The sequence below is a fragment of the Molothrus aeneus genome, chromosome 4 (genome assembly GCF_037042795.1).
Source record: "Molothrus aeneus isolate 106 chromosome 4, BPBGC_Maene_1.0, whole genome shotgun sequence".
Classification (NCBI taxonomy): Eukaryota; Metazoa; Chordata; class Aves; order Passeriformes; family Icteridae; genus Molothrus; species Molothrus aeneus.
In genome coordinates, this window is record NC_089649.1 from 56522874 (window position 1) to 56538089 (window position 15216).

Genomic DNA, 15216 nt, shown 5'->3' on the forward strand with positions numbered 1-15216 from the left:
AGGGGTATTCCTCTGTATCTTTATATTCCTGAGTATCAGTGTTGATTATATAATGTATGTCTGTATTATATCAAAATTATTATCCTTTGTACTGATCTGTAGAGTTTGGAGTCTCATTACCAGCCTTTTACTTTTCTTGTTCTAGGCTTCAGAGACAGATATTTATTTTCAGGCAATTGATGAAGTTATTCTTTACTCACCTTGACCATATACAGGTTATTATCATTGTCACTGACTTGTAACTTTATAGTAGCTGAGTTCCTAATCACACTGCTTCACTTCCTTAGGCTATAGAGCTGAAAAACAGTTTGTGTTTATGCTTAAGGCCTTTATTTGATCACATCTTAGGGTATTGTAGCTAGGAGATTGCAATGATTTCATACTCAGTTTCTACAGTTTCCTGAGGTCTCATGCACGTGGTCCCAACTACCTGCCTTACCACTATGTAAGTGTTCCCACCTGGGAGCCCAAAATTGTCTTTCACTGATGCCTTTGGGTCACATGTGAGACTGAATTCCCTGGTTGCTCTGTTTTCCTGCTTTTAATTTTGAAGATTTACTTGGACTCTGCCTCTTTTCATCACTGGTTCCTAGGGACTGATTTGAAGTGGCACGAAAAGGGCAGATGAGGGAGGTTTGCCCGAAGCCACAGGTAGCTGTGGCCATTCTTGTCATAGAAATGGCCCTATGGTTGCAGAAGAATATATGGTAGAAGGTACGGAAATAAATGATACTAAATAGATGATACTAAATGATACTAAATGATACTAAATACTGTATCATGAAGCCTAGATGAATTTCCAGTTGGAAATTCCAGCTGGAAATGATAATAAAATGATTTTTCCAAATTTTTTTTTGACTGTAATGAAAGTAAGAGTGCAGAGTAGAAAAAGGATTTTGTAGTTTAGAGTGGTAGAGTGTTGAGTGCATTTAAACCTTTCTTATTACTCATGAGCAAGGTTCAGCTCAGATTTATCAAACCATAGATATGATCAGATCAATTCTAAGTCTATTTAAACTGGTTTTCCTCTATGTCAGAGTCAAATATATATATATTTTATATACTTTGTGTGACAGCTCATCAGCTGTATTATGTGGGAAGAAGATCTAGGGGTCCTTATTACAATGAGAACTCTCCTGGATAATCTGGAGTAGACTGGTAACCGGTGATATTCCCTACAGAGCATTACTGAAGGATTCCACAGGAATGCTGATAAAGTGTTTTTCTTCTCAATATCTGCAGGACCCTGCCAGGAGGGAAAACAGACCACAGACCTAGCAGTGTGGCAATTTAACTTGCTCTCAACACTGGTACTTCATATTTAATAATTAACAGAATCAAATTTTGGATGAAGGAGAACTGTTGCAAAATTGCATCAGCCAAGATGTGGGCTTTGAAGAAATGTTTGGACTTTGGTATCTCCCTTCTGTCTTTTTCCTCCCTGAGGTAGTAGCTGCAGTATATTCACTCAAATGCATTGCAATTCATGCCAGATTAAGGATGTGAAAACTTAAGGATATGCACTTTTCAATCTTAAATTTTAGAGCATTTTAATTAGAGCATCAAGCCATAGCTAGCATAAAAGGGGAAAGAAAATGCTTGAAAACTATGGGGAAGCCCTTGACTTAGAAAAAAATCTGGGTTTTGACCATTTGTGGGAAATCCTAGGGGCATATAAGTTGCAATAAGTTGCAACAGATAGTTATTGAAGCTATGAAGTCTACCTTTTTTAAACTATATATATATGTATGTATATATATTTCGGGCAAGCATATATACATACATAAGTACATACATGCAGTGAAAACATGCTCCCTCAGAATATATTTACTTACTAGCCTAAGCTGTACTAGTTATTGTACTTACAGAATTCTCATGGCTGATTTGGTGCAATGCTTATTCTATTGTCTCAAGAATGCTGCATACCCAATATTGCCTGGTTTGCAGCCAATTTCTGATACTTCTCTCTTTAACAGGTTAATGTAGGTTTAGGGGTCAAAACACAACCTTTACACTACTTTTATTTTGTATGGACATGATATGGATATGTTTTAGTTATATCAAATCTCAAAGATTTATGGAACTTACTGACTATTACAGCTATGATTTCTGTGACAGGAAAGATGATTTCTTCTTTTTTTTCTGTTCAGATTTCTCTTTCATTAAGTATAGATATAAATAATGTGCGGAGTCTGACATAATTAAATGAGTTACAAGAACTTTTTTCTCTTGGAGGCAACCCCCAACATTCCTGTAAATGGAACTAAGATAAGAATCCAAAGCCACCAAAAAAAAAAACCAAAAAAAACCCAAAAAAACAAAACAAACGACCCTCATATACTTGATATTATTATGCCTCAATCTTTTTTTTTTTTTTTATCTGAGAACACTCAGAAATAATATATTTTTAAGTTGAAAGGTATGACCATACATACAAAACAGGATCTGTATTATAAGGAAGATAATATTTGAGTTTATTGATAATACTGCCCTGCAACTTTGCATACAATTATTCAATATATATGGAACATTCAATGTTAGTACTCTGGCTTCTGCAGTGAGAATTTTACAGTGCATGCACAGAAGTTAATGTGCAACATGAAAACTGCATTATGCCATTTTATGTTCCAGCAGGTAAATCCCAGTCTTGTTTATTCTCCAGCACAAAGCACGGGCTGGCTGTAGGAGGTCAGGCTGGGAAGTTGCTCATGTTTGACACTGCAGCTTTTGGGAGTGATGAATATTTAATTAGGCAAGTGTGGACCGTGGGGGAGGTTGAGGCAGCTGTAGCTCCTGGTTGACTGTCTGCAGTATCATCTTAGAGGGTTGTGTGAAAATGAATCCTAGGGGTAAGCTTCAAGGACACTGAGTAGATAAAAAAAAGGCATTCTGAGAGCAGCTAGCTGAGGGAAGGTGGGAATAATAGAGACAAATGTTTTAAGTATTTCTGGTATACTGGTCAAAGATTCTGGTGGGTTAAGCCAACATGTTTTATTAGTTTACGTAAATGTATTAGAAAATTCAGTTTGAACCTATAGAGTCTGGGACTATAACAGCAATGAAAGTAATTTATTTTATGCAGGTATTAGCTATCAGAATAGAGCACATGTATAATTTGTTGATATTATGCAAACAGTGTGAAGTAGCAGTCATTTCTCTGTAGTCCTATTTTAAACACAGCAACAGAACTGTTTGAAGATATTATTCTTAGCAAGCTTTCAGGAGAAATTAAAGACTAAAAACAAAAGCAGGAAGACTGTATTAATTTTCAGTAGCATAGGCCAGGATAAAGAGTTCTTACTATTTTGTCTTCCACATTTAAAAACATTGCATGCAGTTTGGATAAGTAACAGTTGGGCTAATTGGAAGGTTTTAATTCTGCTATGAAGAGTATAAAAAAAATTAAAGAAGGTAAATAAGTCTGTAATCATAACCAGGGACATTGGAAGTCCCCTCACTCTCTGTCCTGGGCTCTGGGAAGTTATTGTTGCTACAAGACAGAACCAGATCATACCCACATCCCATGTAGACATACATTTTAATATGGAATGCATGGAGCAAGAAACAGTTTCATGTTCCTTGTTGTCACTATAACATTCAGGACAGACAACAAAGAACCATAACCATTTTAATCTAAGTAAATTTAGCTAGCATGTTACTGCTAATCAGTTAGGAAGGGAACTTACGCCTGCATCTCAGCTTTCCCAGCTCATCTTCTAGCATATAACCATATCTGGTCTGTGTTAAAATCCAGGACTAAATTTGAGCAAATGACGTGCAAGAGAATTTTTGTTGCTATTCACTGGCTGCGGCTAAAAGTGGTAGCTGATATTTTCATGGACATCATGAATAATTTGGAATTACTTCTGCGGTTTCCAATGACTTCTGTGATGAATGACTCTCATCTTGCTGCATCCACTTGAATAATGATGGCGAACTTGGGACACCTCAGTGCACAATACTGTCAAGTCAAGAAGTATAAGTCCACAGAAGAGCTATTAAAATAAATACAGCAGGGACTGTGATTTAAGAGGACCCTTACTTTTATGACAGGCAAGGAGCAACTGAAGAGAGATCTGATGATGGTCATCTACTTGTGGCAGCTGTTTATTATGCTCTATCGTAAACATCTTGCTGTTACCTTGTGCTCTCCCATCTGTTTATTTCTGCCCATCTGTTGTTGCTTGCCATGTGCTTAGGTTGTAAATATCACTGTTGTTTGAAATAAAAAGGTTAATAATCCCTTGATTAAAAAAAAATCCAGTTATTGAATTCAGTATTTGCATTAAGAAAAAAAAGCTCTTACAAGCCTCAGGAGTCAACATCGAGGAAACTCTGTACAGGTTTTCTGTGCTCCTGGATAACTTCCTGTGGTTACCCTTTCTGATGAGGTTGAAGCATTTAATTGAGTTGATTTTTGTTGTAAGATTTCAATTTGCTTTTAGTCAACAGCAAGGGCTAGTTCAGGAGGAAATTTTGATTTTTGAAGTCAGAGGATTGTGTGCAAATGAAAGTGGTTTACAAGGCAAATTGCCTGCAAGAAGCCAATCAGCTTGTGCTCTGTATATGTCACTTCAGCTTCTGCTGGAGATTTTATTCCCAGACTAGCAAATTTATATTTGGCATGCACTGTCATCCTTATTCTATGGGTTTCTTCTCATCAAATATTTGTAATGTCTTTTATTTTTCTCTCCCTAAACTCTTACATGTGCTTTTGGCATTTGAGCCTTTGCCATTGTTACTTAATATGAGAAGAGGCATATTTAATTTCTTTTGGAATGTTTTAAGAGATTTTTTTATATCTTTTTTAATAAAAAAATCTGTATTTAGTAACTTTTTCTCTCTCAAAACATAACTATAATGCTAGCTAATTCACCATTTTATACCAGTCTGTTACAGTGGTCAGTTCAGAGACATGCAATGTTTTTGGGGTTTCTCTTTTTTTTCTTTTTTGAAAGAAGAGTCATCCACATTATCCCAGCAACCTAAGCAATCTAAAAATCATTGATTTTCTTTAATTATTTTAGAATGTATTTTCATGTTGCTGTTAATGTATTTCTCTTTTGGTTTAAAGTTTTTTGGTTTTTTTATAGTGAAATACTATTCCTACACAAGAAGAAGTAAAGCAATACTGATACATACTTGCCAATAATGACCATCTCTGAACTACAATATTGGTGTAGTTTTTTCTTTTGTAGTGTTAGACTAAAGCTTTATCAGTGTGTACCCTCCTCTTAGGATGGTTAGGTTGCACTTCAGTTGACAACAGGTGGGCCTGGGACTTAGACCTGTGATGCTGAGACCCTAATCCAAGTTATAAAAATGCATGTGAAATTTCATCTTTGGACTGAATAGAATTTAATTTCATACATTTTTGGTTTTGCATTGCTTTCTTGCCATGGTGACAAAGATTTTTAAGATTTGTCTTGTAGCTTTGTGTAAAAATCCTCACAGGAAGAAAATATTTTATTATTATAAATTAATTTATCCTGACTATAGTATCCTTTGTACATTCAGGAAAATGTTTACATTTTGCTTTTAAGCTTGACTGCAGCTCTTGACAGTCTTTTACAAAGGCTGCATATGTTTCCTTCCTAGCCATTTCATTCTTGCGAAGCACTTCAAAACAAAGTAATTTTGTATTTTATGTTATCCTAGGAGCCCATGAGCTGGACTTGGTGAAATGATTTGAAAATCCAGTTTACTTTTTACTTTTACTTTTTCCTTCCATTTTTTCCCCTAATGCCTGAAAAGAACTTTTATGTATGCATGTGTTTTATTCTTCCTCCATTTTACTTAAATAGTGTTTTTTCTAAGTATCAGGTTCCAAAGTCAGAATTTCTAGGAACTGATGCAGACTCTTCTGACTACAAGAGGATCTGTTTTTAAAGGGCTTTAGTTCAGCTCTATGCATTATAAATTATTAGGGATGGACCTAGCTTGTCGATATAGAAGATATTTTTTTTAGCTCAGTATAAAGAGACTGGCTCTGTCTAGGAACCTTAGTGTGTCCTGTCAATTAAAAAATATATATAAAAGGTACATCATCAATATATAGAAGTTGATATTATCCAACTGTCCTTCATATTATTTTACAATATTTTTCAAAAGTACCGTGGTGGTTTTATTACAGTTTTCTATTCTAACTTTCCTTCCCCCTTTTCTCTGATCTGCTCTCTTGATTTGGGGAAAAAAACCCTTTAATCTTAGTTAGTCTTTCCTGCTGACCAGAGAAATATTGGGAGATAGATTTAGATCCAATGCTATCAATATACTTCACTGATTGTTAAAAAAATATCTTAGTATAACTAGTCAAAAATCTTTCATGAAATCTTCCTTAGGTAGAAATTACTGTTATTGCTGTATTGAAACATAAAGGCTTAGGAAACAGTTTCAAACAGTTTCAGAACTGGTACAGCTTTATTGGAGGGGTTTTTTGGGTGGAGGAAGAGCAACACATAGTGTTGGTGATTCATGCTTATGGCTTTAGAAAACCAGTACTTCAATCGTTTAGGCTTCATTTATTTTCAGTTCCTTATTTTGAAGTAACACTGCCAGTGAAAATTCTATAAAACAATTGGTGATGTCAAAGGATTGAAAAGGTCAAGGACTCCAGCTCAGAACCATTTGCATTGGCCTCATCAATCTTCTTCTAAAGAATAGACAGAGGCTTGTGCTTTTGGTATCTCTTCAACTCTACCAGGTATTTAAGGAGCTCTCCTTTCAGAGACCAGAGGAGTTCAGAAATTTGTAAGGCACACTGGCATCTCCAGTACCTCAGAATTTGATGGGTTTTGTTGGAGGGGGTTTGGTTTGTTGGTTGGTTGGTTTGTTGGTTTGTTTGTTTGTTTGTAGGTTTTTGTGGGAGGTTTTTTGGGTTTGGGGAGTCTTTTTTGGGACAGTTTTCTTTGGTCAAACTGTATTGTGTCTTTTCAGAAAAAACTGTGCCAAGAAATTAGTTCTTCCTTAAATGAGTGGCTGTAGGAAGTAGTACAAACATGAAATACTGCAATTTGCCCACATCCTTCTCAGACTAATCCCTGTGTTGGAGTAACCTGGGGGCTTCTGTGAGCTATTTTATTTTGGTTCTTTCCATTATCTGTGTAGCTTCACTGGAAGCATGACAGCATGCTTGTGTTTCAGATAGCAGACACAGAAACTGTGTCATCTAACTGCAACTCTGATAATGCTTTGATGTATTGTGTCTATAATGTATTTATCTCTGCTCACTGCATAATATAGACAATAGCTTGAAGATGTGCATTAGTGTTTATTGTAATTTTTTTAAAGGCATTCACCAAAATGTTTTATGGTCAGTGCTGTCATAAAATTAGATCAGTTGATGATTTTCTTCTGTTAAGCTTTTCCTTAATGGGTTGTCTTTTCTTTTTTTTCTTTTTTTAACTGTATTAGGCATTACATATTGCATCACCCTCTAATGCAATAGAGCTGTTCTCTATGAGGGAAGTACTCCAAGGGAAATGAAAATATTCTTTGGGTTCTGTGGTCATGGATGTAGACTACAGCAGATAATTTTTATTAATAAGAAATACTTCTCAGCAAGTTGGAAAACAATGAATTGATAATGGAATAGTAAGGAGTACAGGTAGCTTCCTGACGAGACTTTCTTGGAAACATTCTAACCACAGAATGCTAAGTGTGCCAGAGCCCGTTTCCCAGCTGCCGCAGGTCAGGGGGCTGGGAAGCAGGGGCAGCTCCCCGCACAGAGGTACCCGCGGGGTTTCTGCCTCCTTCTTCCCGCTGTACAGGTGTGCAGAGCCCTGGCGTTTGCACGACCTTCGGGCAGGCTACGGGGCCGAGGCCGACGCGCAGAGAGTGCAGGTGAGGGAGCCCCGCCCGCGCACGCCTCGGATACACTCCCGCCGGTCAGGCAGGGCCAGCGCCGGCCCCTCGGCCCGGGCGGGGCTCGGCTCTGCCCTCGGCCGGGCTCTGCCCTCGGCCCAGCACCGCGGGAAGGGAGCGGTGCCGTGCCCCGGCCGGCTCCCACCTGCTCGCGGGAGGAGCGCAGAGCGGAGCGGCTCCCGGGGGCGGTGCCGTGCCGTGCCGTGCCGTGCCGTGCTGTGCTGTGCTGTGCTGCCTGCGTTGGGGCGGGCCCCGGCACCGCCCCGCCCGCCGGGCTGCGCGCCCGCGGAGCCGCCCGCGGCCAGCGCCTGCCGCGGGTCCGGCCGCGGCGGGGGCGCCGGTGGCCGCGCCAGTGCCTGCACTGCGCCGTGCCGTGCCGAGCCCAGCCGTGCCGTGCCGTGCCGTGCCGTGCCGAACCGAGCCGAGCCGTGCCGTGCCGTGCCGTGCCGTGCCGTGCCGTGCCGTGCCGTGCCGAACCGAGCCGAGCCGAGCCGTGCCGTGCCGTGCCGTGCCGTGCCGTGCCGTGCCGTGCCGTGCCGTGCCGTGCCGTGTCCTGCCCAGCCGAGCCGTGTCCAGCCGAGCCGCGCCGCACCGCGCTGTGCCGTGGCAGCGCCCGCTCCACGCTCCCGCCGGCCGCCGCGGGCTCCCTTGCGCAGCCACCCGAGGTAGATCGGCGGAGTTTGCTCGGCCGTGAGGAGGCGGCGAGGCCGTGTGAGGCTCTGGACTGCCCCAGAAGTTTGCTGGCAGAAACTGTTCCCTGTATTGGCAAAGTCGTCAGGCTCTCCTCAGAGGAATACCCCATTGCCTAAGATGAGTGGCTGTAGGAAGCGGTGTAAGCGGGAAATAATGAAATTTGCCCAGTACCTTCTCAGGCTAATCACAGGTTCTCTTCACACAGGTAATGACTGTTTTTCTCTGTAGTCGAGCTGTTCAGCATGATAACGAGAGAATTGCCTAAGGATAATACAGCGTTGTCATTGTTTTATATTATCATTCCTTTCATCTTATAAATAATAATAAAAGAAGATCTGTGAACTACTTTGTGGCTGAGCATAATGAAAACAGAGCAGAATCTGATGTTACAGTGTTTAGACGGTCTGACATTCTCTAAGCCTTTACACACACGAACCCAAATTGGGATGTGAGTGTACATGGTTCCACCTGTCCACCTGTATGTGTTAGCAGTACTGCAGAGAAGACACATTGGTCATAAAGGATGAATCTTATGTTTTTTATTTTCCCTGTTTCTTGGACTGATATTCTTTGACAAGCACACTACATTCTCTTTCTCGGAGGCTTGGTTTTGCTTATCTAAAGATGTAAATCAGCTGCAATCTGTCAATGGGATGTTCTGGTATCTTGTATGAAATTGTGAATAACACTTGTGCTTTGCCCTTAAGGAATTTGAAGCATAGTGGTTGTCAGCTTTCCTTAGGTAATTTTTCTTCTGTAACCTTGGACTAAGTGTGCAGTACCAGGGAAGGTTTCTAAGCTGGACTGAGCAGATGCTGTAGCTTTCTTATCACTTTGGAAAATATACTTTTCTGACAATTCAGCATTTTCTGTAGCTGTTCTCAACAGCTGACAAATATGATAACTTACATGATGTCATTCTGTATTTATAAAATATAATTGTGCTTCTTTCTAGACTTCAGTTACTTTTTTTTCCCTTGCAGAGTTGCAAGTCCAGCGTCAGCAGATAATATCCAATTATGCTACCACGATTGTTGAGAATTAAAAGCCATTTATTTAAAGTCATCTGAAAGTTTCAGCTGGTTATTTTAATTTATTTGGTGGTGGTGGTGGTGTGTCGGCTATTTGTGTTTTTTGTTTTGGCACTGATGAACAGATTTGAGAGCAAAGTTGACTCTTTAGCAATAATTGGAAGAATTGATGCATGCAATTAACCAGATTTGGGATTACAGTGCTATAAAATCATAGCACAAACACTGACAATGCATACTTCATAGGATGCTTGTAACTTTGGGAAATCTGACACAGCTTTTTAATAACTTTGAGTGTCTGGTAACAGAATTTCCCTGCCTTTATTTTCTCTATTGTTCCTAGTCTATCATAGTTTCTCTTTTGTGAACTGCATCAATTCACATTTTTCTGAAAACACTGGCTTCTTGCTCCTGTGGGTTGCTATGGAAATTAAATAATATATGATGCAAGAAGAAAGATGTGTTAGAAATTCATAGCAATACTCTTTTCACAAAGTCATCCGAGCTTTTCCTTTCCTATCTAGCGAATGATGCACACACTACTCTATTTTTCAGATTGACATTTGTGCTGCAACCTTTCTGAGCTCACAATTCAAAACCATTTCCAAGACTTGCTGTGGATACTGATTCATATGCTATCACTAAAAGAAGTTATTTTTTTTACAAGTAAGCAGCATGTATTCAATGATAAAAAGCCAAGTGGAGTGGCCTCAGATGTGTTTCCTTAAAGTCAAGCAAACAAGCAAGCAAAAAATCCCCACTCTTCCTAAGAGCTGAGATTCTTCTGAGGAGATTTTCAGTTTGTTTTTATTACAGGTAATGGTATCTTACTACTCTTATTAAGTTAATAGACTTCATCATGTTCAAATGATGTGGCAAATGAGATCAGGATAATGTGATAGTACCTGAAACGCCAAGGGAGGTAGAGCTACACTGTTAAGCTCTTACATAGCCCAGTCCTACTCAGTAACCTCAACTGTTGCAAACCAGTTACTCTTCAGACTGAAAAATCTAATGCATAACTTATTCTGTTGATAATTAGTTGATAATTAATTAAGATGAATGAGAAAGCCTAGCTGAAAGTGTTAGAAAGTTATACTTTGTATATTTAAGATACTGCTGTTTCTATCTTGAGCATTCAAAAATTTAGGGTAGGTATCAGAAACAAGGTGTACTTATTTACCTTAGAAGCAGTCAATCTCCTCATCCAAGTGGCCAATTAATTTCAAAGTGTAAATGTTTACTAAGAACCACAATGGTAAATGTAATTTAATTTATATGTTCATGGCTTCTAGTTTCTTTTTCAGGTGTTCCTTAATATTTAAATTATACTTAATAGTTTGGAACTACACATTCCTGAAAATACTTGCACTGAGTCTAATCCATCCCTTCTTCCTGTATGGGTAGGCATGTTGAATATATACTTAAACTACACATTTGTACAAGCTGTGCTGCAGCTGGTGCGATTACCTTGATCAGAAAACAAAACAAAGTAATGTGGGAGGGAGACTGGGTCTACTGGCTAAGGAGTCACTGTTGATTACTGGTTCCATAGCTTGTGTTTCATAACCATTTATAGCACTACAGACCTGTTCTGTGGTGAATCTAAATATTTAAAATAAAAATGGTCTCATATAGCTGTCTGTAATAATACATAAGCATGGACTTGAACTTCATAGTCCACTCAGCTGGAACCAATATTAATGAAACTACCCCCTTGCTTGAAGGTAAATGCTGTATAAATCTTTACAATGGGTTTTAAGTGGCACTCTCTGCATGAATACATCCAGATCTCTCTCATTTTTTTTTTTACAGCAAGTCACTATGATTGATAGCAAAATGTAGTGAAAAGAAATAGTCTTTTAAACAAAGTTTTTAATTTTCCATGATTTCTGTTATATATTAAGTTGATGTGCTTCCACAAGTAAAACCTATTGAAGAAACCCTCATTGAAGATGGCAAACCAAATATCAAACCAATCCCTACTTTGTTCCCTCCTGCCTCTTGACTTGCAAGCACCTGGTCTTTAAAACACTGTCATAAAATCTTGGCACTGCTCTTGAGAATGTTTTAGTTTTTGGATGCAACATGGATTTTTATGTTATAAATAACAAAATTAATCATTTTGAGATCAAGAAGTAGGTCACATTATTTTAAAATGGAGGAAAAGTGATTTCAGAGCAATGGCTATGAAATTGTTCTTAACCATCACAACTGGTGAAAGATTAAAGAGATGATAGAACCAAAACCACCATTGAGTTCAGTGGTAGATTTTCACAATTGCATCAATTGCATCCCTTTCAGGTATGTTTATATTAAATGTCTGATATGACCTATGCATATAGGAGGCCAGGTTTTACAGGACAGATTCAAATTGCCAGTTAGCATATATGTATACAGGGAATGAAGTGGAGAACAACCCTGGCTGTGAAATTGTTCTCTGTCCAACCAACTGAAGTTATATCACTCTTCTAGGCTTTTGTAGATTAGGTTAGGGATTGATGTGGGGTTTTTTGACTTCTTTAGATTTTTCTGGAGATTTTGTTTGTTTCTTTGTTTTTGAATCTCAAGACTGATGAAATTGGTGTAAAGTCGTATTTATCAAAGGCTTCATATTTTCCTTAGGTAAAAAAAGCAAACCATTTAGTGAATGCAGGTTGTACTTCCTGATGGCATGTTCTGTGATAAAACAGATTTCCAAAGGCAGTCTCTAGTCCTTCATTTTGCCTCTTTTTTTGTACAGAAATGTTTTCTGGCCTACTGCCAAGAGGAATATATCATCTGAGCATAGCTCTGAAGCTGTGGGAGGCCTCACAACTGTACTCCTCTGACTGTCCTATTTCATGTGCTTATCACTGCCAAAAGTCTGAGAGTGTTTAGGACAGTAGATTATTCTGAATTCCTTCATGGGCTACTCCTTGGTAAATCCAAGAGGAATCACCTTTTTTTGAATGCTGGTCCCTTGACTTCTCTGGTGCATAATATAAGAAGTAGAATAAATTAAAAAACAAAAATTATGCAAAATATCAAAATAATCTTAAAAAGTATGAGACAAAGAGAGCAGATAAAAAGATGTTTCCCCTTTTTATGCAAACAGGATATAACATAAAATTATTTTAAAAGGTCCTTTTATCTTGAAGATATTATGGAAAACCTAAAATGTCATCATCTATAGGAAAAGACGTTGAATGTGTTTCCAAATGCCTTTTTTATTGCTGAAATTTTTCTTTTTTTCTTTTTTCTTAATACAAAATCAGTATTATTCATGAACCCAATTAGTCTTTTTTTCATTTATTTTTAATAGGAAAGAATTCCGGATTCAAGGTCGGAATCTCTTGGCTGTTGCCTATGAGGTAGTTTGAACCTCTGGGGTTTCAAAAACTTTTCCTATACAGAGGTGCAGTGTTCCCTCTATAGAGAATTTCACAAGTTATAATATGCAAGAGTGAAATATTTGCCACATCCTGTTTAGGAAAAGAAGTCTCATTAATTTAAAATACATCATTCCATATTTCACTTGAAATTCTGCATTGTACTTTATGCTTGCTCAATTTTCTGATTAGGACTGGCAATTTTTGCGGGTGCTGTCTTGTTAGTCATCTCCCTCTGAGACAAATTCCTTCAGTGGAAGGGTGTGGTGGATACTGAATGGGATATCCCACTGGTTACAGTGGGATTTCAAGTAGGTTTCATGCGCTACCTGACAGAGGTGTTTGAGTATAAAACATCAGACTTTGAAAAAAAAAATCTGAAAAAATACCATCCAACCAATTCACCTAATATATTTAACAAGAGCTATCAACAACAACAATTTTGTTGTTGTTGTTAGCTCTTGTTAAATATATAAGGTGAATTTTGCCAGAGTCCTCCGGTAATGTTTCTAGGATTTTTCATTTATTGCGTTGTTGAGGTAGCTGGCTTTTGAAACCACTTTTATATTGTGCTATCCCTCGATGTACTATCACTCCAATAGGCATTTTGTTTAGAATACACTGTAGTACAGACAGTGCTCTGAGACAAAAGACCAAGATGTATTGAGCTTAGTTGCAGGCAATGTGAAATATATTCTGGGAAAAGCTTAATGCCTTAACTTAATGTACTTAAAATGCATTCTGCTTCAAATTGGAAAAAATTTAAAATATTTAGTTTGTTCCCTTAAAAATCAATCCTACCTATATGCCTCTCATGTGCTGCAGATTTATTGTGAACTTTCAGCAATTTTGTAGAAAATTGCTCAGATTTCAAGTAGCATAATTTGTTACAAAATGTGTTATTATAAATTACATTTAAGCACTCAAAAATTATAAATTTTTCCCTTGTCAGAAATGGGTCTACATAGACTGCCTTTGCTCTTCCCAATTTGCAATTCAGTGTTGTGCAAAATGTTTCAGCTTCAAGTTCTATAATCCTGCATATTTGAGATAGACTGAACTTCACAGATGCATGAAGCAGTAGTGGATACCTTGAAGTGGGGTATCTAAAGGCAATGCCCTTATCTTTAAACATATTCTCCTGAATATTTTTAAATATTTGACTCAAATGTCCCATGTTTTTCAGGCATTACCATCATATAACCCATATAAAGAAGATTTTTTCTCCAGATCGTTCCAAAAGAGCACTCACTGAAGTCTTAAGGCTTCTTATGGTGTGTTAATTGGAAAAGGACAAAGTTAGCATGCTGCATAGCATTTCTGTTGAAAAAAATTGAGGTTTTACTCTCTCATTCCAAGTCTGAATCTTAATTAAAATGAAAGATAACAGTTCATCTTCTCTTGCAAATGACACATTGGAAAGCATCCTGTAGTCACCATTAATAATCTTCCCTTTGGAAGTCCTGCTTTCTGTGCTGTTCTTGTAAGAGTCCAAACTACCAATGTCATTTATAAATATAGTATTAAAAATTCAGCTGTACATAAGGCACAGCACTTGATAATATGCTTTAAAATGCTCTTAAAAGAACTTTTTAAAAGTTACCAAATCCTGCAGACAAAATGTTGGAAAATGGCAGCATTAGGACTATCTCAGTACAATATAATACAATTCTTCAGTGTGTGTGTACTTTTCATTTAACCATTGCACAGGGTAGCTTGGAGTATAGAAGCAGCAAGGAGAAGGATATATTTAGATTAGAAATTTGGGTGCAAACTGAAATAAACACAGTCTTGGAATGCACAGACTGGTTTTTTAGTTGTTATGTTTTTGTTCCTTTTATAAGGACTTTCTACTGCAGACAGATATTATACAATGATTCGCAAAGACACTAAAATGACAGGTAAAATTCAATGTGAGGTAAAATGAAGTAGTACATGCTGGACAAAATGAGCTTTATGTCTGAATGGATGGGCAGTGAGCTTGCTACTGGCCAGGAATGAAACCCTGGGGCTGAAAAACCTGTGAAACCCCTTACTAAAGGGTGTTGTCAGTGCAAAAAGTTCTGCATGAGTCCAGAGGGACCAGCTGGGTAAAGAGTTGGAAAACAAACCTGTTGGGAGACTCTGTCTAGATTAAACATGTAAGAATTTCCCTGAGATGAAAGTAGTCCATGGCTGTGAAAGTGTCAGGGGAAAATGTTCTAAGTGCTTCTCCTGTTTCTTGTTTTCACTGGGCATACACTGACAGCTGTTGGTGA

General features: G+C 38.2%; 1 protein-coding gene across 4 annotated transcripts in view; it reads left to right on the forward strand.

Moving 5' to 3' along the window:
- The window catches only part of KCNIP4 (potassium voltage-gated channel interacting protein 4), a 387819-nt gene that overhangs the window by 94022 nt on the left and 278581 nt on the right, over positions 1 to 15216 (forward strand). Inside the window, exon 1 of one of the 4 annotated variants that reach the window (XM_066548552.1) lies at positions 8418 to 8761. The exons of the other annotated variants lie outside the window; for them this stretch is intronic. Within the exon in view, the coding sequence (XP_066404649.1) occupies positions 8674 to 8761 (88 nt within the window). The 5' untranslated portion in view covers positions 8418 to 8673. Of the gene's footprint in view, positions 1 to 8417; positions 8762 to 15216 lie in introns of those variants that run through there. 4 annotated transcript variants of the gene reach the window in all.